The sequence below is a fragment of the Cetorhinus maximus genome, chromosome 25, assembly GCF_964194155.1.
Source record: "Cetorhinus maximus chromosome 25, sCetMax3.hap1.1, whole genome shotgun sequence".
In the NCBI taxonomy this organism is placed as follows: Eukaryota; Metazoa; Chordata; class Chondrichthyes; order Lamniformes; family Cetorhinidae; genus Cetorhinus; species Cetorhinus maximus.
The window spans coordinates 10339885-10366778 of NC_135903.1; the positions used below are offsets into that span (position 1 = coordinate 10339885).

The 26894-nt window shown below is 41.1% G+C and overlaps 1 protein-coding gene across 1 annotated transcript in view; it reads left to right on the top strand.

Moving 5' to 3' along the window:
* kpnb1 (karyopherin (importin) beta 1) overlaps positions 1-26894 on the top strand; it is a 44361-nt gene continuing 17467 nt past the window's right edge. The window contains exons 1-9 of the mRNA XM_078529384.1: positions 1-330; positions 419-477; positions 11154-11336; positions 17874-18074; positions 20587-20739; positions 23074-23133; positions 23235-23324; positions 24667-24777; positions 25569-25670. Of these exons, the coding sequence (XP_078385510.1) occupies positions 276-330; positions 419-477; positions 11154-11336; positions 17874-18074; positions 20587-20739; positions 23074-23133; positions 23235-23324; positions 24667-24777; positions 25569-25670 (1014 nt within the window). The 5' untranslated portion in view covers positions 1-275. The remainder of the gene's footprint in view (positions 331-418; positions 478-11153; positions 11337-17873; positions 18075-20586; positions 20740-23073; positions 23134-23234; positions 23325-24666; positions 24778-25568; positions 25671-26894) is intronic.

Below are 26894 nucleotides of genomic sequence, written 5' to 3' on the forward strand. Positions count from 1 at the left end.
GGGGGAGGGGAGCGGCGCGCGCGGCCGGTATATCGCTCCGCCGCCGGCGGGACTCGGCTTTTGCGCAGCTGCGGAGCCGGGAGAAGGCGTGAGGGAAGCTCCGGCTCTGTGGAGGAGTAAGCGATAGAGAAAAAAAAAACACCAATAAAATAAAACACACTTAAACCAATATCAACAATAAAATCGCACAGTTTATCTATTAAAAATCAGAATCTGAGTGACCCAGAACCATTTATGGCCGTTTCTGCTTGAGAAAAATCCTCGTTGTTTCCCACATGAGATTCGTTAACATGGAGCTTATCACAATTTTAGAGAAAACCGTCTCTCCAGGTAAGGGGCTGAAGGGGGAAAATTGTCTCTTTTTCCACATTTTCTCCGCCTCCCATGTTATTTTAAACATTGTTTTTTTTTCCCTCAGATCGCAATGAACTGGAGGCAGCGCAGAAGTTTCTGGAACAGGCGGCTGTTGAGAATTTGGTCAGTATTAGATTCCGTTTTAAATTTTTTTTGAATGGATGGGGGGGGGGCGATTCTTTGACCTAATCTGCGGGTTTTTTTTTTAATGCGTGTGGGGCGAGGGAAATGGGTTTTATTATCTTTATTCTATAAAAGGGAGGGAAACCGGAGTCTTCATTGAGAAAAATTACATTCCACACCCCCGTCCCCCATCTTTTTCTTTCTTTGGTTGGGGGGGGGTGGGGGGGGGGGGGAGGAAACTAGAGTGAAAGATGCAACCCAACCTGCTGGCCGGATGTGTTGCACTGATTGACAGGTTCTGGCAGCCAATGGGAGCCTGGGGCTGGTCGGAGGGTCAGTCGGCGGCAGCCAATGAGTGCGTGCCGAAGGGGCTGGGTTTCCGTTCTGCGCAAGTTAGGTTGACGGGAAGGGAAGCTGGGAGCCGAGGCCTGAGCGCATGTTGCCGGCTCAGCCTGGTTTCCCTGTGCGTGAGAGGGGGCAGCCTCCCCACTGACTGCAGTGCCTGGCGATGGAGCGGAGCTTTCCATTAAAACACAACTTCACATCTCTGCATCTTAAAACAATATATTCTTTCTCTCTTAATATTGCCCATGATCTGTACAATTTGGGGCTTGGCATCAGGATTAAGACTTTATACACAATATACTAGAGGATTAGTTACATATAGTAAACGTTTTGTGAGGGTGGCTTCCATTTCTTCTTTAGTATTTAGGAAAGTTAATCAATTTATAACCTTTTAAAACAAACTAAGGACACAGAAAGAGGCCACTCAGCCCATCGAGTTTGTGCTGATGAAAAATAGCTACTCGCCCTAATCTCATTCTTGGCCTGTAACCCTGTAGGTTATGACACTCCATGTGTATTTTTTTTAATGCAGTGAGTGTGTCTGTCTCTACCACCTTTTCAGCCAATGAGTTCCAGACCCCACCCCTCCTGGTGATAAAAGTTTCTCCTCAACTTCCCTCCAATTCTTTTGTCAATTACTTTAAATCTATCCCTTGCTTATTGAAAAACAGAAATAGATCCTCCTTTTCCACTCTACCTAGGCCCCTCAATACACCAGTTAAATCTTCCCTCAGCTTCCTTTCTTAACTACAGTGTGTTGCTGCACATTAAATTGTACAAATGCATCCGAATCTATTGCACTTCATGGAATATCTGGCCAAGAGACCCTTTTAGGATTTTAAAATCTAAATACGCAATTTTATGGTAACAGCAGGGTCCATTTTTTTCTTTTTAGCTTGTTTGAGCATTTTATTTATGAGATAGTTTCTGTTGCATCCTGTCTAAGGTTGCTGCCGTCTTCCATTTAATTGGTAATTTAATGTGGCTTCTGGTTTATATTTTAATTTGCAAAAAGTTATTTGAATAATGTGGAAATTGGGTTATTTTAATAACTTGAAAATTGCTTTGTGGTCAAGTGAAATTTGAACTATGCTGCATTTTAATGTTAGAAATCATTTCAATTTCATATCTAAATGCATCACTCCATAAAAGTATATTTATTTTTGTGAAGTACATTGAAGACTTTCAATATTTTTCATGAAGTTAGTTTATCCAGGGTGCTTCATATTGTAGGTAATATTCTTGCTTGTAAGTGTGTGGTATTTGACAGTTTGCTAATGAGTGTTTGGGTAATTGAGAAGCCTTAACTTTCTCAATAGAATTTCTGGGTTCATTTATCAGATTTTTATTTTAATCTTTTATAACTTGCTAAACATATAGATGCAGTTACATGTTAACAAGTAACACACATGCACTATTGACCTTGACCCCTCAGTGCTATACTCAAAGTTTCCTGCTAGGTGCTGATTTTCGAGATGGCTGAGCCTATAATGTGTTTTCTGTATCAAAATGCATCTAAGACTAAGTTGTTGCATCAACCAATTCAATTGGACCACATGCTACAGATTCTCTGTTGATCAATTAGTTACTTTTTTTTTTGGTCGATGAAAACTGTTTGGACTTTGGGAGAAAGGAGAAAGAAGGTGAGTAAAGCACTTTTTAAAAAAAAATGCACATTTGAAAGTGCAGGCCATGTTGGGTGGAAGATGGGGCATTAAATTGAAATCCTACAGAGAATAGCTTCTGGAAGAGGAAAGGATGGTGGGTGTGTGGTGTGGGGGAAGCAACTGGGTAACCTGATTTGGTGTTGAATTTTCATTGTTGAGGAAGTTGATGGGGTGGGGGTGGGGTGAGAATAAATTTTATTGGATGCTGGGAATAGAATTCTGTCAAATCTTGTCACTTGCTGTCAGTAGCAGATGTTCCTAGGTCAGGTATAGCATCTGCAGAGCAAAGCTTCCTCTAAGCTATTCTGTCAGATTTCGATTTAATGTCCCATCTTTCACCCAATGTGACCTGCACTTTCAAATGTGCATTTTTTTTTTAAATGCTTTACTCGCCACCTTGCTCCTTTCCCCCAGAGTCTATTGTCTTTTGAGCAATGTGCCTAAATTCAATTCCAGCCATCCTTGTAAACTTGGATTGCTGGCTAGGGACTATTGGAACTGTTTGTTTCTGTGGCTCCATGCAGATTAGTCACCCTGCCTCCAACTTAATTCACCATAAAACCCATTCCAGCCAAGAGGAATCAGGTGAAAAGCCTGTGTCCGGTTAAAATGTTATCCTGTATGTCTAAATTTATTGTAATTATACCTTAAGTTCAAATATTTTAATAGTTTAGTGTTGGTAGGGAAATATTAAAAGGTTGATGGACAATGAAGCTGGAATTGGGATATTTGAGTTGATTCTTTATCATTTGTTTTGGCTCTCAGTCCTCTTCATTCTAGTCTGTCTGTTGTAATGCCTTTTGTCAATCAGGATTTATTATATATTGTCTGGTTCATGCCATTCTTGAAGCTGTGTAGTGAGGTTGAAAAAGGAGGTGTTCCAATTCTGCTGCATTGTTTAGTGGCTTATAGCTCAGCCCTTTTGTCAAGGAAGGACTCAAGTTTTATTCCTGTTTTGTACTGAGTTAAATTATCTTCAGTTAAAGTGGTGGTAGACGTGCCCCTGGCCAGGATTCCCACTCTTGACCGATATTCTGTGATCCTACTAGAAATTTTGGCTGTTGGATTGAGAGGGCCCTGCACAGCTTTGAGTCCTCCACAACTCTGCCTCCATGATACCAACATGAGTTGCAATCATCTGTGCAACTGTACTCCAGCAAGTAATGGCGCCTTTTGGAAACAGTGGGGGGAAATTGGATTTTTTTTTTAATGAAGAAATGTAGCCTTTTATGTTTTGTGAAGACAGACATAAGTCCAGTGTTTGCCCAACTCTGCTCTGGGGGAGTCAGCCTTCTCTATAACCAGTTCCTCAATCAAAGATGTGGCAAGTCTATTCTAACCAACGAGGATTGAGTCTGAACAGTGCTGGTGATCTAGGAGTGAACCAGACCCCAAGAAATTTCTCCAGTTGGAGCTGAAATGTTCGTGTAATCTTCTCTGATTTGTTCCAAGTTAGCGAAACAAGGTAGTAGATCAGTCTGGCTGCTAGTGCATTGTTAAACAAAATGTCAGTTGGCCTCTAACAACCCTGAAGAATCTGAGATTGCTTTTTTTGTAGGGAGCAATCCCAGTAGAGCACACTTGATGAGGAAGGAAAAGATGAATGGAAAGTTAGAGGCTGCTGGGGTTGGAATTGTTACATCGTGAGGACAGGTTTGGGTTTGGCTATAATTGGTCAACTAACTTGTCAATGTTGAAGCACACACTAAAATGATCATTTGGGAAAGGTAATGTATCTAGGACTCCCAACAGGAAACTGATTTCTAGAGTGGAGGGGAGAAGGTTGAAGGTGAGTATATTCAATCTTTTTAAAATCCAGAGTGGTTGCACAATTCATGTAACCACCCAGGTAGCTATTTTTTAACTACTGTATATTTTATGTGCTGCAAATGTATTTGTACTGTTTCTTGGTCTTTGGAAGACTCTAATGTGGTTCTGCAGGTTCATTTCCAGTGCTTCATCCAAGTATGAGCCTACATCCTGTACAGAGGCCCTACCCTGAATTATTTTTCACCGTGTCTCACTGGATAGCAATTGGCAGCAGGGCTGTGGCTGATCTCTCCTCCTCCTCTGCAGTCAGCTGATTTAACATGGCCTTGAATTCAAACTTGGCATCTTGTTTTCATGGGTGTTTGGCATATAACTTGAATATCTTTTCAGGTGGATATTTTCAATTTGCTAAATTACAAATTTTCCCAATTAAGTGTTTGTTTGACTGAATTCTGGAAATTTGGTTCCGAAAAACTAGACACTGTACTTCCTTTAAGTAAGATCTCTACTCTGACCAGGGGCGCGTGAATGACATAAGAGTTTAGTGTACCATAAATATGCTATTGATTTGATAGGATGCCATGGAAGCAAAAATAATTAGTTGTGGCAAAGGCTCTTCCTTCTATCGTCAGAAATAGATTGAACTGTAGATACAGGTAAGACTAAAATTCCAAATAGGAAACTGGTCTATGGATAAAAATATTTCCTTCACCAATAGTGCAAATACCTGCTGCATCTCAGGCTTTCAAATATAAGTTGGCTGTCTCTTTATGGAGAATTCAATTCCTCAATTTCACCTGAATTTCTCCAAAACTCAACATTTTTCATGAATGCACATTCGCTGCACAGTTCAGTTTCTGCATATAAAATGGCACCCTTGATATCAAAGTTGTCATTGATACTGTGTAAATAAAATCGTATAGGACAAATTATCTTAATTTTAGATTTTCTTATTATTCAGTGATGGGATGTGGGCATCACTGGCTAGACCAGCATTTATTACCCTTCCTAATTGCCCTTGGGAAGGTGGTGGTGAGCTCCCTTTTTGAACCGCTGTAGTCCATGTGGTGTAGGTATACCCACTGTGCTATTAGGAAGGGAGTTCCAGGATTTTGACCCAGTGATAGTGAAGGAACGGCAATATATTTCCAAGTCAGGATAGTGAGTGGCTTGGAGAGGAGCTTCCATGAGAGTGATGTTCCCATGTGTCTGCTGCTCTTGTCCTTCTAGATGGTAAGGGTCCTGGGTTTGGCAGGTGCTGTCTAAGGAGCCTTGGTGAGTTCCTGCATCTTGTAGGTGGTACACACTGCTGCTGTTGGTGGTGGAAGGAATGAATGTTTGTGGATGGGCTGAACATCAAGTGAGCTGCTTTGTCCTGGGTGGTGTCAAGTTTCTTGAGTGTTGTTGGAGTTGCACTCATCTAGGCAAGTGGGGAGAATTCCATCACATTCCTAACTTGGACTGGTTTTGGGGAGTCAGAAGGTGAGTTATTCTCTGCAGGATTCCTAGCCCCTGACCTGCTCTTATAGCCACAGTATTTATATGGCTAATCCAGTTCAGTTCCTGGTCATTGGTAACCCCCCCAGGCTGTTGATAGTTGGGTATTCAGTAATTGTAATGCCATTGAATGTCATGGGGCAATGGTTAGATTCTCTCTTGTTGGAGTTGGTCATTGCCTGGCACTTGTGTGGCGTGACTGTTACTTGCCGCTTGTCAGCCCAAGCCTGGAAATTGTCCAGGTCCTGCTGTATTTGGACATGGATTGCTTCAGTATCTGAGGAGTCATGAATAGTGCTGAACCTTGTGCAATCATCAGCGAACATCCCCACTTCTGACCTTATGATGGAAGGAAGGTCATTGATGAAGCAACTGAGGATGGTTGGACCTAGGACACTACTCCGAGGACCTCCTCTGCAGTGTTGTCCTGGAGCTGAGATGACCAACCTCCAACAACCACAACTATCTTCCTTTGTGCTAGGCATGACTCCAAGCAGCGGAGAATTTTCCCCAATTCCTATTGACTTCAGTTTTGCTAGGGCTCCTTGATGCCACATTTGGTCAAATGCTGCCTTGATGTCAAGGGCAGTCGTGCTCTCCTCGCCTCTGGAGGTCAGTTTTTTTGCCCATGGGGAGACTGACAGGGTAGTAATTGGCCAGGATGGATTTGTCCTGCTTTTTGTGTACCGGATATACCTGGGCAATTTTCCACATTACTGGGTAGATACCAGTATTGTAGCTGTACTGGAACAGCTTGGTTAGGGGTGCGGCAAGTCCTGGAGCACAAATCTTCAGTACGATTGCTGAAACATTGTCAGGGTCCATGGCCTTTTCAGTATCCAGTGCCTTCAGTCATTTCTTGATATCAAGTGGAGTGAATCAAATTGTTTGAAGACTGGCATCTGTAATGTTGGGCATCTCCGAAGGAGGAGGCCGAGATGGGTCATCCACTCAATTTATCCTGAATTATTTGAGATCAGCTTTCAAGCACCTTTCAGATTTAGCTACTGTTTGCATGTTACAAGTTTATTCCTATCTGATCAGCTTTTGTACCCTTTTTTCAGAAAGAAGTCTTGAGTGCTTTTCTGTTGGAAGCAGTAGATTATTTGTGCCATTCACACCTTCTCTAGATGTATCTTTTGTTTGTTTACTTGGCCCATTAGCACTCCTCCTAGCCTTGCATCACAGACCATTTTGTCATTTAATCTCCTGCCTCCCACCTTTCATAGATTTTCTCTTTTGTTGTTGTCCTCACTCTCCTGCCCACTTTCACTTTCTTTAAACCTATTACGTCTTTAACCTTTCCTGGTGAAAGGTCATCAACCTGAAATGTTAACTCTGTTTCTCTCTCCTCAGATGTTCCCAGACCTGCTAAGTTTTACCAGTATTTTCTGTATTTATCATCAGCTTAGAGATGGTTTTGCAGCTCTCAAATATGGCGTTAGGCATTCAACAGCTATGAACTGTCATGTATATAACCATCTAATATTGTTGCACTCAGCACTTTAATTCAGTGAATACTTTGATATTAGCAGCTTTCCTGAAGCAGACTCCTATACATTTACATAACTTACTGGTTCTTATACCACATCTGGTAATTTATAGTGCAATTTGTTATCTGAATTTTGAGTTTTCTGAGGTGGGGGTGAATGGGCGGGGACAATCGTTGTGAAATTTTGATGTAACTGGGTTTTTGTAGCACATCTTGCAGCCACGTAGGATCGGTGTTTTTGCTATCCAGTGTGATTTTGAGGGTGGCGTGGCCAGCTTTATCTGTAGTCATTCTCCAGTACTCCAAGATGACAATTTTTAAAATAATCTCCATATTCTAGTTTTCCTACTAACCAGGAACTAATAGTGACCTGACCTCATCTTCTAATCTCCAACTCGTCACAGCAGATGTCCTGATCTGATGAAAGGTCCCAACCTGAAATGTTGGCTCAGTTTCTCTCTCCACGGATGCTTCTGGACTTGTTGGGTGTTTCCAGCAATTTCTGTTTTTATTTCAGATTTCCAGCATCCACAATACTTTGCTTTTTTGATCCCCTGTCTTCCCTCTGTCATGGACAGCTTACTGATATCAGAATGTTTTGGGAGCTGAATATGATTCCTCTGAACTGTCACTTAGCTGTCCCAGGTTTTCATTAATTTATGCAATAAATGGCTACTCTTGATTAGAACTAATTGCCATTGATGATATGGACAATGCATGATTTAGTTTGCCTCTGCTTTCTGATTGGAGGGAGCACATTTACAACTATCTTTGCCTCATTGATATTTGTGCTTGTGCTTGTGCTTTCACACTGCTGGAGGTAGCCTAGAAAAGCTGAATCCCTGTAGAACTTCCCAACTACAACATGAATGTGTAGTTTTACTGCCCGACCACTGGGACAGAATCTCATGGCGTTTAGATTTGTACAAAAAATATTTCAAACTTCTAAGAAGTTATAAATTATAGCAATGAGTGGTGGCAATAAGTGGATAACTTTATTTTAAACAAATATTAACCTTTCTGTCCTTTTTAAGATTTGTGCAGATTCCTTGCAAATTTAAAATCCAGTAGCATTGGCACAATATTGATATAAATCGGCACTTTCTGACGTCACGAAGTGAGCAAATTAATGAAGTTAAGATAGTTGAACTTTGTTTGATTCTTCTAGTGCCTAAGTATGCAGCATAATGCTTATCCAACCAGAGTGTGCTGCCTCTGTAATCCCTTTTTGATAGAGGGATCAGAAGGTATACCTTTACAGTTAGTTATAGTGAGCTCATGTAGTATTTTTGCTTGTTCCAATTATCATGTGAATATATCACACAAATATTCAAAAGATTATCAAAGTGCAATTTTTTAATGTTGGCACATTTTTATTTAAAGTGAGTTTTTTTCTGAATGTTCCACAGCAGTCAATATGCAGTGTATTGCAGTACTGAATGGTACCTGCAACTTTCCAAGGAAAGGATATTTAATTGTAAACATTCTGTCTCTCCTAATCAGCTCTTCCTAGGGAGGCCTGCTAACTATGGATGGTGAGAATAACTGTTTTTGAAAGAAAATTATGTGCCATTATAGCTGTATGTGTCTCAGATTGGCCCCATGGAGGATGCATAGCTCAAGGTTAGAAGAGTCAGGAGATGCACTAGTTTATAAGGCTTTTCTACAGTATGCAGAGTATTTTGGTTTGGCATTGAACTGAAATATGAGTAGTTCATGCCATTCCAGTAATATAGTTGACTTTGTTTCTCTCATAACACATTGCCTGTGGGTGTCTGCACAGTGTTTAAGAGAATAGCAGCTTCCTGGTGATTTAAAATAAATACTTTATGCTATGGCAGTTTTTAATTGCAGTGCTTAGCACTTCTCTGGAAACTGAAAAGGCTGGGAAGAAGTCAACAATGAAGTAGATCTGATCAGCGTGTCATTGGGTGAATACCTAGTGTGGAACTGAACCGTACAAACCAGAAAGCTCACTAGTCCAAACTGATTTGAGGAATTTCAGCTAGGTAGTAGTTGGTCTGTGACTACTGGCTCCCAATGTCCTTGGGGAATTTGAAACCGTCAATTATTCTCATTCCTGGTAGTTGTTCACTGACTCCTGGTAAATAATCCAGTTGGTGGCAATTTAGGACATTCTCCCATGGCCTCGCTTCTCCCTTTAGTCTGACAACACATGCTGTCCTGCCTTGTGCTTGAGCAGTGATGTTCAGATAAATGCCACTTTTACTCCCGTTTCCATACCTATCCATTGCTTTGCTTCTCAGAAATGCATTAATTGTCTTGAGCCTGTTTCTATTGTCTAACAAAAAAAGCCTCCGTTCCCTAGGCACCAACCCAGCATCCCCCCCCCCCCCCCCCCCCCCCCCCCCCCCGGCAACTGCCTGAGGCTGACGTACTTGACCTTGAGCTAAACTTCTGATTTCATATCACTTAACATCATAGCATTGCCTGACTCTGTCCCTACCTCATCAGCTTTTTTGCTGCTGAAACCCTCAGCCATCTCTTTGTTATCTCTAAACTGAGTTTTCTAATGTGCTCCAGACTGGTCTCCCACATCCTACACTGTAAATATGAGGTTATCCAAAACTCTGCTGCCTGTGACCTAACTCCCAACAAACTGTTCAGCTATCACCCCAGTGCCTGCTGACCTACATTGGCTCTTATTTAAGCAATGTCCCAATTGTGAAATTCTTACCCTTTTTCAAATTGCTCCAAGGCCTTGCCCTCCCTATCCCTGTAGTCTATTCCAACCCCACAGCCCACCAAGGTGTATGTGTTGCTCCAATTCTGTCCTCTTGTGCATCCCCAATTTTAATTGCTCCACCATTGGTGGCTGTGCCTTCAGCTGCATTGGCCCAAAGCTCTGGAATTCCTTCCCTAACATCTCCACCCCTCTACTTCTTTCCTCCTTTAAATTGCTCTTCAAAACCTACATGTTCATTTGCCCTAATGTCACCTTATGTGACTATCAAAACTTTGTTCGCATTCCTGTGAAGTGCCTTGGGATGTTTTATCACATTTAATACATTATAAATTCTTGTTTACTTTAATGCCCTTCCCTGGTACCTCTTGCAGTAACTTCCCAGTTTTTCACTTGTCTGTTTGGCACTACCTACTGTTGCATTTCCACTTTCAAATGACTGATGTTTGAATATGGAATCTCAAGATGCTCTGGATGGAACAAGTTCCTTTTAAATCCTTTGGCTATTTGCTGCTGTACTTCTCTGACACAAGTGTAATGTTCAATCAGCTGTCAGTGCTCTTGCCTCTGGATCAGAAGATTGTGGATTCAAGCAGCACTCTAGGACTTGAGCACTTAAATTAAGATGACTCTCTAGTGTAGCATTGAAGGTGTTTTTTTTTAATAGCCTGTGAACTTTTAAGACAGATTGTCCCTATTTTTTCTTCTCCTGTAACTTATTCCCTTCATGCTTCTAGCGTGGATCCTCTGTTGCACAGCCTTCTATCAGTACCCACCTATGGCAAGGTGCCAAACACTACTTGGGCATGGCTTTCTGAATGAAAAGTAGCTACAGCTTCTGCTCACGACTTCATCTGAGTTTTGTTAAATGGAGGCTTCAATCTGGATCGGTTAATGCCTTCTGGCACTGAGAATTCGTGCTGAGATTCATTGTCATCTAACCATAGCCACTGAGGTTCTAAAGGTTTCTCAGTCATCCTGCGGATAGCTGGTTGATGGTTTTTACTTGATGCAAAAATATTGTAAATCCTTTTTAACTTCTGTTTTCCACTTTATCAATTATACAATACAGAATATCTTATAACATCCAGGGCTCTTGCTCAAATTAATTTTAAAATTTAAACTAAAAATACATGATCAGTAATAATGGGAATTGTACAACTAAAGTAACTTTTTTCCACATTTCTCTCATTCAATATAGCCTACTTTCTTGGTGGAACTCTCAAAAGTACTAGCAAATCCAGGAAACAGTCAAGTTGCCCGAATTGCAGCTGGTCTACAAATCAAAAATTCCCTGACGTCCAAGGACCTTGATGTCAAGACACAATATCAGCAAAGGTGGCTGGCAATTGACACCAATGCTCGTCGAGAAATAAAAACCTTTGTAAGTTGTGAAGACTGGTAACCTTTTATAATAATTTTAATATTGAATTTTGTTTATTTCTTGGGAGAATGAGGTTTTATGTCTTTCAAACAATTTTGGACTTGCCAACGTAAAAATCTAACTGGTAGAGGAAAAGGAACGCAGCCTTTCACATTTTAGACTTCGTTATTTTTAACATGGGGTGAATAGTGTTCTTTTGGATAACAACAGTTTGTCATTGGGTAAGATCTGTAATTTTTCAGTGGATGACGAAATAGTTAACTTCTTTGTCCAAACGAGTGTGCAGTTTTGCATGCATGACTAATTGTTCAAGAAATGTTTCTAGCGCAGATTTGTTTATTCAGAAACTTCTTTTAAAATTCTGATTTCTAAAATGTTTGGCCGGTCTCCAGGTCCTAGTAGACTGATCTGTAATTCATTGATCTGGTAATTCAGCTGGGAAAATATGCTGGTCTGGCACTGACTTTAAATAAATCTGTTGGTAATTAGAGGTCGGACAAGTCAAACTGAAGTTCATTTATAAAATATATATATATATCAAAACTTAATTACCTTGAGTGACATAATTAAATTATCTAGCTCTAAGTAGGTATTTGGGATGTTTGCACATACATTGTATTATTCTTGTAGGTAGTGTTGCTTTATAACATGGATTTGGTAGAGCATAAGGTGTTTTGAAGCAAAAACTGTTTTTCAAGGAAAGTATTAATGCAGATACAATTATCTGGACACAATTGAGGTCCAACATGTGTATTCATGTTTGCAATTATCTTTCAATTTAATTCAACTCCCTTTTTGTTCATTTCACTTCCAAGACCCAGTGTTGTGGCTGAGATTTTTATTAATACAGTTCACGAGCATTTGGATTTGTTCGTGTAATATATTATGGAGCTGGCAGTGTTAACATACTGATAATGTAAGATAAATAAATTCTTCCAGTGAGTTTTCCATATAAGCACTTTTCAAACATGATTGCAACAATGGAACGTCCATTATACAAATCTGTTATTTTTGTATTTCAGAACATGTCTGTTTAATGCCATCTTAAGCGTTGTTTTATTTTATGCATGCACTGGCTCAGTACCAATGAAAAATCGCAATAGAATGCACAGAATCTTTAAGTGCACAAGGAGGCCATTCAGCCCATCACGTCTGCACTGGCTCTCTGAAAGAAAAACGTTTTTCCTCACATCACTTTTACTCCTTTTGTCAATTATTTTGAATCCGTGCTTCCTAGTTCTTGGTGCTCTCTTGAGTGGAAACAGTTTCTCACTATTTACCTTGTCTATACCCCTCTGGATCTTGATTACCTCCAAGTCTCCTCTCAGCCTTATTTTCTCCAAGGAAAGCAGTCCCAAGCTATCCTGATAGCTGCAGTTCTTTATTTCTGGAATCATTCTTGTGAATCTCCTCTGTACTCTCCAATGCCTTCACATCCTTCAAGTATGGCCCACAGAACTGGACGCAGTACTCCACATGAGGCCTAACTAGTGTCTTACACAGGTTCAACATGACCTCCTTACTCTTATACCCAGTGCCCCTATTATAAAGCCTAAGATACTATATGCTTTATTAACTGCTCTCTCAACATGCCCTGCCATCTTCAATGACTTATGTACATATAAACTGAGGCCCCCGTATTGCTGCACCTTCTTTTGTGTTTCTCCCTTTATACTGTGTCTCCATATTCTTCCTGCCAAAATGAATCAACTCGCACTTCTCTGCATTGAACTTCATCTGTAGTTGTCTGCCCACTCCACCAACATGTCTATGCCCTTTAGAAGTTCAAGACTATCCTCATCACAGTTGACAACATTTTTCAATCTTCGTATCACCTGCAAATTTTGAAATCATGCCCTGAACACCCCAGTCTAGGTCATTGATGTACATCAGGAAGAGCAAGGGTTCCAACACTGACCCCTGGGGAATTCCACTAAAAACCTCCAATCTGAAAAACAACCATTTATCGCTACTCTATTTCCTGTCACTCAGCCAATTTCATATCCAAGTGCCTACTTTGCCTTTTATTCCATGACCTAGAATTTTGCTTCAAGTCTTGTGTGGCACTGTATCAAATGCCTTTTGAAAATCCATATACACCACATCAACAGCATTGCCCTTATCAACCTTCTCTCTGTCATCTCCTCAAAAAAACTCCCAAGTTAGTTAAACATGATTTTCCCTTAATGAATTCATGTTGGCTTTCCTTAATTATCTTGCACTTGTCTAAGTGGCTATTCATTTTGTCCTGAACTATAGTTTCCCAAAAGTTTACCTAACACTGAAGTCAAACTGACTGGTGTAGTTGCTGGCTTTAACCTTGTACCCCTTTTTGAGCAAGGGTGTAACATTTGCAATTCTTCAGTCCTCTGGAGAGTCTAAGGAGGACTAGAAGATTGTCACTCGTGCCTCTACAATTTCCACACTCGCTTCCCTCAGTACCCTTGGATGCATCCCACCTGATCCTGGCACCTTATCAATTTTAAGTAAAGATAGCCTTTCTGACACCACGACCTCTTTGATTGTAAATTCTAGTGTACCAGTTACCTACCCCCTCACCTCCGCCTGGGCACCGTTTTCTTCCTTTGTGAAGACAGACGCAAAGTACTCTTTTTTTAATACCTCCACTATTTCTGCTGCCTCCAAATGAAAGTCCCATTTTGTATCCCTAATCGGCCCTACTTTCTTTTACAACCCTTTTATTATTTATATGCTTCTAGAAGATCTTGGGATTTCCTTTTATGTTAGCTGTCAGTCTCTTTTCATGCTCTCTCTTTGCTTTCCTTATTACAGTCCCTCTGGCCCTTCTACATACAGCCTGACTCTCCATTGTATTGTCTACCTGAGACATCTGTCATATGCGCACTTCCCTGTCATACACGCACTTCTTCCTTTTCATCTTCACCTCTATTTCTCTTGTCATCCAGGGCGCTCTGAATTTATTTGTCCTACCTTTCCCCTTCAAGGGAATATACCTTGACATTGCCTGCAGTGCTTTTTCTTTGAAGGTGGCCCATTGCCACCCAACACCTTTCCTGCCAACATAATGGTGATGGACAATTAAACAACTCACTGGAGGAGGACGCTTCACAAATATCCCAATCCTTAATGATGGGAGAGCCCAGCACATCAGTGCAAAGGATAAGGCTAATGCATTTGTTGCAGTCTTCAGTCAGAAGTGCCGAGTGGATGATCCATCTTGGCCACCTCCAGAGGTCCCCAGAATCATGGATGCCAGTCTTCAGCCAATTCGATTCACTCCACGTGATGTCAAGAAACAGCTGAGGGCACTGGATAGTGCAAAGGCTATGGGGCCTGACAATATTCTGGCAATAGTACTGAAGACTTGTGCTCCAGAGCTTACCATGCCCCTAGCTAAGCTACAACACTGGCATTTACCCGGCTATGTAGAAAATTGCCCAGGTATGTCTTGTACACAAAAAGCGGGACAAACCCGACCCGGCCACTTACTGCCCCATCAGTCTACACTCGATCATCAGTAAAGTAATGGAAGGGGTTATCAACAGTGCTATCAAGCAGCACTTACTTAGCAATAACCTGCTCACTGATGCCCAGTTTGGGTTCCGACAGGGCCATTCAGCTCCTGACTTCATTACGGCCTTGGTTCAAACATGGACAAAAGAGCTCAACTCCCAATGTGAGGTGAGAGTGACTGCCCTTGGCATCAAGGCAGCATTTGACCGAGTGTGGCATCAAGGAGACCTAGCAAAACTGGAGTCAATGGGAATCAGGGAAATTTCTCCAGTGGTTGGAGTCGTACCTAGCACAAAGGAAGATGGTTGTCGTTGTTGGAGGTCAGTCATCTCAGCCCCAAGACATCACTGCGGGAGTTCCTCCGGCTAGTGTCCTAGACCCAACCATCTTCAGCTGCTTCATCGATGACCTTCCTTCCCTCATTAGGGCAGAATTGGGGATGATTGCTGATGATTGTACAACGTTCAGCACCATTCGCGACTCCTCAGATACTGAAGCAGTCCACGTCCAAATGCAGCAAGACCTGAACAACATCGAGGCTTGGGCTGACAAGTGGTAATTAACATTCATGCCACACAAGTGCCAGGCAATGACCATCTCCAACAAGAGAGAATGTATAACCATTGCCCCTTTACCTTCAGTGGCATTACCATCACTGAATCCCCCACTATCAACATCCTGGAGGGGGTTACCATTGACCAGAAACTGAACTAGACTAGCCATATAAACACTGTGGCTACAAGAGCAGGTCAGAGGCTAAGAATCCTGCAACAAATAACTCACCACCTGAATCCCCAAATCCTGTCCACCATCTACAAGACACAAGTCAGGAATGTGATGGAATACTCCCCACTCGCCTGAATGAGTGCAGCTCCCAAAACACTCGCGAAGCTTGACACTGTCCAGGACCAAGCAGCCCGCTAGATTGGCACCACATCCACAAACATTCACTCTCTCCACCACCGACGCACAATAGCAGCAGTGTGCACCATTTACTAGATGCACTGCAGGACTTCACCAAGGCTCCTTAGACGATATCTTCCAAACCCACAACCAATACCATCTAGAAGGAAAAAGGCAGCAGATACTGGACACCATCACCTGGAAGTTCCATTCCAAGTCACTTACTATCCTGACTTGGAAATATATTCGCTGTTCCTTCACTGTCACTGGGTCAAAATCTTGGAACTCCCTTCCTAACAGCACTGTGGGTGTACCTACACCACATCGACTGCAGCGGTTGAAGAAAGCAGTTCGCCACCACCTTAAGGGCAGCTAGGGATGGGCAATAAATGCTAGCCTAGCCAGTGAAGCCCTTATCCCATTGAAGTTGGCTTTCCCCCAATTAATTATCCCTGCTTTGGATTGTTCCTTGTTCTTTTCCAAGGCCAACCTAAACTTATGATACAATGGTCACTGTCCCCTAAATGCTCTCCCACTGATATTTGATCCACTTTTGCCAACTGATTCCCCAGACCCAGGTACAAGAGTGCGTGCCCTCTTGTTGGACCAGAAACATAACTGCTGCATAAAATTATCTTGAACACCTTCCAGGAACTCTTGCCATTCTTGTCCCTTTGCACTATTCCTATCCCAGTCTGTATTTGGATAATTACCTCTCTGTAATTTCTTTTCAAATTTGTTTCTCTGCATCCCTTCCACTAGTTGGTGATCTATATACTACACAAATCCGTGTTAGTGCACCTTTTTCATTCCCTACCTCTAGCCAGAGAGAGGTCATCCTTTACCCTCTGGAACATCCTCTCTTGCCAGTACTGTAATGCCATTTTTAATCAGTGCTGCCACTCACTCACCAGCCCCTGCCCTTCTTCCTTTCTTGTCTCTCCTAAACACTTTGTAACCAGGAATATTTAACGTCCAGTCCTGCTCTTTGAGCTAGGTCTCCGTTATAGCAATAATATCATAATTCCATTTGTCAACCTGTGCCTGTAGTTCACTAGTTGTTAACCACACTCCATGCATTCACATACAAGCACATTAAACCTGATTTAGGCTTTACTTTTCCCTTTATTCTGACCCCGTCTAATGACTTAGTATTGCTAACTCTAATTCTACCAAACTCTACAAGTATTCTATTTATCTTGATACTATTCTCTGATATATCCTCCTTATCAGTTAATACTTCTCTATTTCCAACTGCTAGTTTTCCTCCTCTCCACTCTGAATTTCCCCTCACGTCCCCGTCCCGTCCCCCCGCCCACCTCCCTGCCATGCATGAATACCCAACAACTGGAAAAGATATATTTGCTTGCAACTTAATGCATAATGTTTCCTTCTGTGTTTCCTACGTTTTTTTAAAAAAAAACAAGGTCTTCACTTCTCAATAGGGTCTCTGTCTGAAATGTTAATTTCAGCACTTACTGATGCTGACTTGCTCTGATTCCATTTTCTCTTTTGACATATAGCATCTGTAGTGCGATTTTTAAATTTTAGTTTCAAGTGCAACCCTAGGAACCAAAGCAAATATTCTCTGCTATTCTGGTTTATTTATGATTTGTGTGCTGTAGGAATACTGAACTGTGTAAAACTACATTAGTAGAAGAGTGGTTCAAGAGGTATATATCAATGTTTACAATGTCCAAATTCTAACTTCAAGATAATGTTGTGCAGTTCCTAAGTGCAAGATGTGACCTACGTAACGTGTATGCTTTGGGTGGTTTTGGGGACTCTGGGGAATCGATCATCCATTTAGTAAAATGCATGGCTGTATTGGCACAAGAGTGTCCGTAGTCTGTGGTTTTGCTTTCTTTACTGGCATAAGTATTTTCTATCTTTTCTGCGTCTTTCCAGTTTTCTTTAAATATCTCTCTAGAATAACTACCTAGGTCCAATTTTAACTAATTAATCAATTCCCACTGGTGCCTTTCTCTAACCTAATTAAAGTATGGGGGTTATGGCACTACAGCCCTATTCTCTCTCTTTTAGATCATGATTTATTTCTGTGATGGAATTGTTGCAAATACTATTGCTTATCTTTGAAGAGCTAAACCTTGCTTTAAATTTTTCAAACTACTCCCACAGGTCTTGCAAACTCTGGGCACAGAGACCTACAGGCCCAGCTCTGCATCTCAGTGTGTTGCAGGAATTGCGTGTGCCGAGATCCCTGTTGTTCAATGGCCGGAACTCATTCCTCACCTGGTTGCAAACGTTACGAACCCCAATAGCACTGAACATATGAAAGAGGCTACTTTGGAAGCTATTGGTTATATATGCCAGGATATAGTGAGTATTTTATTTTAAATTATCCTCCAAAAATACAGTACTTGTGTAGTTAAGCTTTATTTTGTCATGTACTACCAATTGCCATTTATTTTGCAACAGCCATTGAGCATCAATTTCCATTTTGTATTGTGCATGCCACTGGAAATATTTCTGAGTTGTGTAACCCATATTGATCTGAAAAGAAAATGCGCCCAATGTCGGATACTTGAGTTTTAATTCCCTGCCTGTTGGCATTGATGTGCATATAAGATCACACTAAAGAGCTGATGCCATCCACTTAAGTAACTACTTTTAAAAACATTTACAATATCACAGTGCAGAAGAGGCCCTTTGGCCCATCAAGTCTGCACCAACACGTGAGAAACACCTGACCTACCTACCTAATCCCATTTACCAGCACTTGGCCCGTAGCCTTGAATGTTATGACGTGCCGAGTGCTCACCCAGGTACTTTTTAAAGGATGTGAGGCAACCCGCCTCCACCACCCTCCCAGGAAGTGCATTCCAGTCCGTCACCACCCTCTGGGTAAAAAAGTTTTTCCTCACATCCCCCCCCTAAACCTCCTGCCCCTCACCTTGAACTTATGCCCCCTCGTGACTGTCACTTCATCTAAGGGGAACAACTGCTTCCTGTCCACCCTGTCCATGCCCCTCATAATCTTGTACATCTCGATCAGGTCGCCCCTCAGTCTTCTCTGCTCCCATGAAAACAACCCAAGTCTATCCAAACTCTCTTCATAACTTAAATGTTTCATCCCAGGCAACATCCTGGTGAATCTCCTCTGCACCCCCTCCAGTGCAATCACATCCTCCCTATAATGTGGCGACCAGAACTGCACACAGTACTCCAGCTGTGGCTTCACTAAGGTTCTATATAGCTCCAACATGACCTCCCTACTTTTGTAATCTATTCATCAATTGATAAAGGCAAGTGTCCCATATGCCTTTTTCACCACCACACTAACATGCCCCTCCGCCTTCAGAAATCTATGGGCACACACCAAGGCCCCTTTGTTCCTCAGAACTTCCTAGTGCCTTGCCATCCTTGTCAAATTACTCCTTCCAAAGTGCACCTCTCACTTTTTAGGGTTAAATTCCATCCGCCACTTATCTGCCCATTTGACCATCCCGTCTATATCTTCTTGTAGCCCAAGACACTCAACCTCACTGTTAACCACCCGGCCAATCTTTGTGTCATCCGCAAACTTACTAATCCTACCCCCCACATAGTCATCTATGTCGTTTAGTTAATGGCAAATATAAAATGAACTATTTCTCTGGTGCTGGGTGGGTAAACTCAGCAAAAACACTGTATGAAGTTATTGCAAGATCGTGTTTGATTTTGCCAATCTGGCTCGGAAAGGTTCATAAATGGCAGTAATTGGATGATATAGGTTGCATCCACCATTGCTTGAAGCCATATGCAGCTGGTGGATGTTCAGCACAATCAGTTATCAATTTGAGGTGCTTCCACAGGCTTAGTCTGTGGTCCACTTGCCATCACAGCCTGTAACCTATAAAATAAATAGGGTCTTATATTTTAATTTGAATGTTGATTTAGATTTTCAACCTATCCTTGAACGTTAGAAATTTGTGTAAAATTATATTAAAATGATCATAGCTGGAAAAATGAGACATCATGCACCACACTGACATGTATGATTACAGCTGAGACCAGGATTAGCTGATTTTCTTTCCACGTTGCCTAGTATTTTGTTTGCTTTGTAATGGTGAGTTATTGTTTGTCCAGGGCTACTAACCTTGCACTAATTGGAAATGCATTTATCTGTTAGGAAAGGGGTGGGGCGAATAGCACTTTGGTAGAAAGCTCCAGTCCTTTGACTCACTTGGTTAATTCTGCTCAAATGGAAGCTTAGCATTTTGGGTGCCCATTTTCACCTCCGTCTGATGTAAAGTGGCAGTTATTCTCCTTCAGAAGTTTTTGGACCAGTCAGAACGTCTGAATTCCCCGCAGCTGAGTGCCTCCTAAATGTGCGAATGGGCCCCCCCCCCTTAACAGATCATGAAAACAGCTGAAGGTGCAACCTAAAATGGCAAACCACCATGGAAGTGGAAATGAGTCATCATAGAATCACTGTTAATTTCAGCTGAGCTTTTGTAAATTATCAGAAGCTCAGAGAAAAGTAACCAATGCTTTGCAGTGGCACCTTTATGCATACTTCTGCAATGTGGGATTGAAAACTGAATTTAGTTACTGCTGTGTATTTCATAACTTTCAAACTATAGCATTTCAAAATGGCACTAAATTACATTAATGTAGACTTGAAAGTCAATTCCTCTTGGTTTGTAATAAAATGTGCAGTTTTAACTGACCGGCTTACTTTGTGAAAACTCAGTAAAGTGCTGGAATATATTCAAATAACAAGTTAATTCTAGTGACTGTGCCTGTGGGACTTGGCAGATTAGCACATTACGCATTCTTTACACATGTAACATAGGCCAGAAAATGAAGAAGAAAATTTAAAAGCTGAGCAACATTTTGGCTTTTTCAGGATCCTGAGCAACTACAAGACAAATCAAATGAAATCCTTACTGCAATTATTCAAGGGATGCGGAAGGAGGAGCCCAGCAACAATGTGAAGTTAGCTGCAACCAATGCACTGCTCAACTCCTTGGAATTCACCAAAGCTAACTTTGACAAAGAGGTAGGAAGCCATCTTTGCTACGTTGTATTAAAAATCTTTTAGCTGTATTCCATACTTGTGTGAGGATGTAGGGATGAGATGCCTCCATCTGGATACAAATTGGCATCAAACCAAGCCAGTCCAGTAAAAGCCCACAATCAATATCTGTGACTGGGTGTGTCATTTTTTTTACGCAAGCTAGTTACTTGGCCTCTAAATGCCTTGGTATGTAGTTATCTGGTCTGAAGTCTGTGATGAGAAACCATGCACCACGCTGAATTTCACCTGATGAAATCTAATGAATGAGGCTGAGACTTGATGACCATGTTTTTGGTAAGCATTTTCTGCTGACTGAAGTAATGTATTGATTTGTTTTATTTCTTAAAATAATCACAATGGTTGAGGTTTTATAATATTCTCAACTAAAACTAAAGTGAGCTGCTGAGTGTAAACCATGTATTGCCCAAAACGAAGGAAAGAAGGTGAGAGAAATTAGGACAAGGCTTAAGGAGGATAAATAAGCTTTTAGCTTTTCAGAATTTCTCTGATGCCCTAAATGTTGTTTGATATCTTTGACATGTCATCTTAGCCTAGGAGTAAACCCTATTTTGTAGAATCCCTTCACCAGCGATCATTGAGTGGTTTCAATCTATGGCTAGAAGTCACGGGATTCTACACTGTCTGGAGTTTTTTTATTCATTCACGGGACGTGGGCTTCGCTGGCTGGGCCAGCATTTTTATCGCCCATCCCTAGTTGTCCTTCAGAGGGTGGTGGTGAGTTGCCACCTTGAACCGCTGCAGTCCATGTGGTGTAGGTACACCCACGGTGCTGTTAGGAAGGGAGTTCTAGGATTTTGACCCAGCGACAGTGAAGGAATGGCAACATATTTCCAAGTCAGGATGGTGAGTTACTTGGAGGGGAATATCCTGGTGGTGGTGTTCCAATCTATCTGCTGCCCTTGTCCTTCTAGGTGGTAGTGGTCGTGAGTTTGGAAGGTGCTGGAAGAAACCTTGGTGAATTCCTGCAGTGCGTCTTGTAGGTGGTACGCTGCTGCTACTGTGTGTCGGTGGTGGAGGGTGTGAATGTTTGTGGATGTGGTGCCAATCAAGTGAGCTGCTTTGTCATGGACGGTGTCCAGCTTCTTGAGTGTTGTGGGAGCTGCACTCATCTAGGCATGTGGGGAGTATTCCATCACACTCCTGACTTATGCCTTGAAGATGGTGGACAGGCTTTGGGGAGTCAGGAGATGAGTTACTCTTCACAGGATTCCTAGTCTCTGACCTGCTCTTGTAGCCACAGTATTTATATGGCTGGTCCAGTTCAGCTTCTAGTCAGTGGTAACCCCCAAGGATGTTGATAGTGGGGGATTCAATGATGGTAATGCATTGAACATCAAGGTACGATGGTTGGATTATCTCTTGTTGGAGATGGTCATTGCCTGACATTTATGTGGCGTGAATGTTACTTTCCACTTGTCAGTCCAAGCCTGAATATTGTCCAGGTCTTGCTGCATTTGGACATGGACTGCTTCAGTATTTGAGGAGTCACGAATGGTGCTGAACATTGTGCAATCATTAGCAAACATCCCCACTTCTGACCTTATGATGGAAGGAAGGTCATTGATGAAGCAGCTGAAGATGGTTGGGCCTAGGACACTGTCCTGAGGAACTCCTGCAGTTTTGCCCTGGAGCTGAGATGACTGACCTCCAACAACCACCTTCCTTTGTGCTAGGTATGACTCCAACCAGTGGAGGATTTTCCCCTGATTCCCATTGACTCCAGCTGTGCTAGGGCTCCTTGATGCCATGCTCGGCCAAATGCTGCCTTGATGTCAAAGGCAGTCACTGTCACCTCATCTCGGAAGCTCAGGTCTTTGTCCATGTTTGAACCAAGGCTGTAATGAGGTCAGGAGCCGACGGCCCTGGCGATCCCAACTGGGTATCAGTGAGCAGGTTATTGCTAAGCAAGTGCCACTTGATAGCACTGTTGATGACCCCTTCCATTACTTTACTGATGATCGAGAGTAGACTGATGGGACATTAATTGGCCAGGTTGGATTTGTCCTGCTTTTTGTGTACAGGGTACACCTGGGCAATTTTCCACATAGCTGGGTAGATGCCAGTGTCATAGGTTGATAGCTTGAGAAGTACAAGAGCAAAATAGGACTTCAGACTCACCAATGTTTGATTTTGTGGAAATTAAGTAGAATGCCATTTTCCCCTTGGAGCCCGAAATAACAGAATAGCTCTACTTGATTGGATACAGAAGTATTGCTATGCATTCATCTATTACAAAAACTGAAGAAGTGAAATTTTGATGATGCTTTGCATTCATTTGTTTTTATTCCTTTGCAGTCTGAAAGGCACTTTATTATGCAAGTAGTTTGTGAAGCAACCCAGTGTCCTGATACAAGGGTACGTAACATTAAATTCCCTAAATTGTAAAATCATTGGATTTCATAATTTTATTCATACAATGAATGATTTTGAACTGAATTGTTGTTTTAACCTAATAGGTACGAGTTGCTGCCTTGCAAAACTTGGTGAAAATTATGTCCCTTTATTACCAATATATGGAGACGTATATGGGCCCTGCTCTTTTTGCTGTAAGTATAATTTATGTTTTGACCTAATTTATTGCCCTGTTTAGGGGAAATAAGGTTTAGTAGCAAAATATGAATGCTCCCCTTCATACCACATGCACAAACAGCCAAGCTGACTGCCTGTCTGTTTAGAATCCCTGGAATTTGTCGAAAAATTTTGACCCGGGTAGCCATTTTCTGTAATTCTAAACTGTTAAATCCAGCTTTCAGTCCTTTAGTCTCACACTTGAGTCAGAAAATTGTGGTTGCAAGACCCATTCCAAAGTCCAGAGCACACAACTCAGGCTGACACTTCGTGCTGGAAATGCCACATTGTTGGAAGTACTGTCATGGATGAGATGTTGAACTGAGGCTCCCTTTAGCTACTCGATATGCACTACTGGAGAAAGTGTTGGGGGGTTGGAGTTGACCAGGCCAATGCCACTTAAAAACATAATTTCTTGTCTATCACCTCATTGCTATTTGTGGCATCTTGATGTGTGAAAATTGAGTGCCGCAGCTACATTACAAAAGAACCTACACTTCAAAATTGGCTGTGAAATGCTTTGGCATATTCTAAGGATATGGAAGGCAGCATATTGACTTAAGTGATTTCTTTTGCAAACTAAGGTCACCATACTGCAGTATTTCACACTGTTATAGAAATACTGAAACATAATGTAGTGGTGAATTAATTTCTCAACAAGCTACCCAGAAAATGTGTTTAAAGTAAATTGCTTATTCTGTTGCTAGTTTAAATTTTGATATGATGCACCATGCCACACCTGCAAGCTGATACATATAGTGTTCATGTAGCTGAGAATTATGGACTTTCCAAATAAATTATTAGATAGCTACCAAAAAAACTGACCACATTTAATTTATGCTGTTGGAAGATTACTCTGAGTTGATCCAGATTTATTAGTAGTGTAAAAGCTGCAGCGTAAAAAATGCAGATTAAATCTTGATGTAATGTAAGTATTGGAACTACACAATTTTAACCTAAACTACCATTAATCATTTAAAAGCGCAAGTTTTCATTTGAGGTTGCTGCATTCAGTCAGGTGGGCAAAGTATTGACCGCCTATTCTAGAAAACAAAATTGTAAATTTTTGGTGTGGGTTTATAAACAAATAACCTTGTTAGGGCATTTATCATTATGGAGTGGCCACTTGCATAATCATGTATCAGTGACTTTCTGCAATGGATTAGTGAACTTTAATAGCTCACTTCAATGTTACTTTAGTTCAGGCCAGCTTTTATATTGTGTACTATTAGTGTTGCCAGAAACCAATCCATGGGCAAATAATTGTATTTAATCTGTGTGAATGCTTAACAAGTTCTTTATATTTTGAAAATCCTTAAGATTACCATTGAAGCTATGAAGAGTGATATTGATGAGGTGGCCCTACAAGGAATTGAATTCTGGTCCAATGTTTGTGATGAGGAAATGGATCTTGCTATTGAAGCTTCAGAGGTACAATTTTAAAACTGTTTGACAATATTTTAAAATTATAGTTAAAATTAATGGCTATATTTTTAATTGGCAGCCTGTTTTTGCTTTTGTTCTTTCCTCTTTATGGGGAAAGAAGTGTGTTAGTCCTAGATTAATAACTTTTGCAGACACAGGCATGAAATGATCACGATGCTAGAAATATTCCTTTAGAAAACTCATTAAAACACATTACCCCTCAAAAGTAAGCTCTTTTTCAAAGTAATTGTTTTGACAAAAGCAAAATACTGTGGATGCTGGATATTTGAAATAAGAACAAAACTGCTGAAAAATCTCGGCAGGTCAGGCAGCATCTGTAGAGAGAAAGAGTTCATGTTTCGGGTCAAGTGATCTTTCATCAGAACTAACGTCAATCCTGATGAAAGGTCACTTAAACTGAAGCATTCATGCTGTTTCTCTCCACCGATGTTGACTAACTTGCTGAATTGTTTGATGAGATTGTTTTGCTTTAAGGTAAAAAAAAATAGTTGGTTGTGGTTCAGATATTTAATTGTCACAAGTCAATGAGAATCATGTTTTACAGATGGCATTCAGTATATGACACAAAGCTGGCAGTTAGTCTATGATGAAATACCATGCACCACGCTGAAACTGTTCAGTTGATGGATATATTGGAACAAAGTTGAGACTTCATTTGCCAAGCTTTTGAAGAGAATTAGAAGCTAGTTTGGTTCAGTATTGCACTAAATTTGTATATCTTCGTATTTTCTGTTTTTAAATAAGGAGTTTGTTAATTATACTTGATCTTCATACAGGCAGCAGAACAGGGAAGACCTCCTGAACACACAAGTAAATTCTATGCCAAGGGGGCACTGCAGTACTTGGTACCCATTCTTACCCAAACACTGACTAAACAGGTAAGGCAGCAACTTTGATACCTTTTGATTCATGTTTTTACTGTTGGAATTTGATGAAATGATGAACAGCAAGATGTTTTGCAGTTAAGCCCTTCCTGTAACATTTAGTTGTTATTTGTGACGTTCTTGGAATTGCTTTTTTATGATCACATTAAACAGTACTAATGGAGCTGTGGATTATTGCATGGTGCATAACACAGCACCTTTTTCTGCTTCTGAAGTGTAGCTTCAGTATGTCCCTTTTAAGGCCAAGAGCTGTGATCACTGTATATTAAGATCAACTCTCAGAAGACCCTTTGGTCATTTAGCAGTGAGGCTGTTTTTAAAGCCAGCTAAAAGCTATTTTGTAATGCTAGCAAATTTAGTCCCTTTGAAAATGCTCTCTTTTCTTTTTTAGTTAAAAGTGTTTGCATCTACAAGTGTAAAACAAGCAGGTTCTAGGCAGATGACTTAGAATAATTTTGTATATTTCATACAGGTTGTAGTGTGTTCATGGTAGGTGGGATGCTGTGCAGTTTTCATAGTCATATAATGCAGAATATATGCTGCTTCATTTAAAGCTATATTTTAATGCTAGTTACATGAATGTTGGATGAGGGCTTTCATACTGTATCATATATTGCAAGTCTTGTATATAGCAATTACTTCCTGTCATGCTTGCTGTTACAATGAAGCTTGCTTATTTGTTTCCATGCCTCTGATTTTAATTGCACATCATTTCCTTTGAAGTGTTTTGGGATATCCTAAGGTGCTTTATAAATGCGAGTCTTTCTTATTTCAAAGTCGGTAGCATTGTTGAACACTTGCCTTTGAGACCTTCCAGTTCTGTCACTCGGCATGTTCTCCAGAGCATCATTGCTTTGGAGTTGATTAGTCCTGTACCACAAAGCTGTCTGCCCTATCTTGATGCAGTTTACTTTTTAGTATGTTTGTTGCAGTTGTTCAATGATTTTTTTATAAAAAGGGGCAGTCATTTATTGGGTGCTTCTAACCTGAAGCCTTAAAACCTTAGTAGCAGACAATACATTGTGCATTCCACAATATAACTCGTCCTCGAGAGTATTATTTAGCTTATCATGAAGAAACTCAGGATATATCTGGATCTATACTTTGTGGGTAGTTATGTCTGAGCAGACAGGCATAAATCTCATTTATGAAAGAATAGCAAATCGGAACTTTGGTGAGGCCTTTGTGGGTCTAGGGCGAGGGAGAATGGTCCTGCCA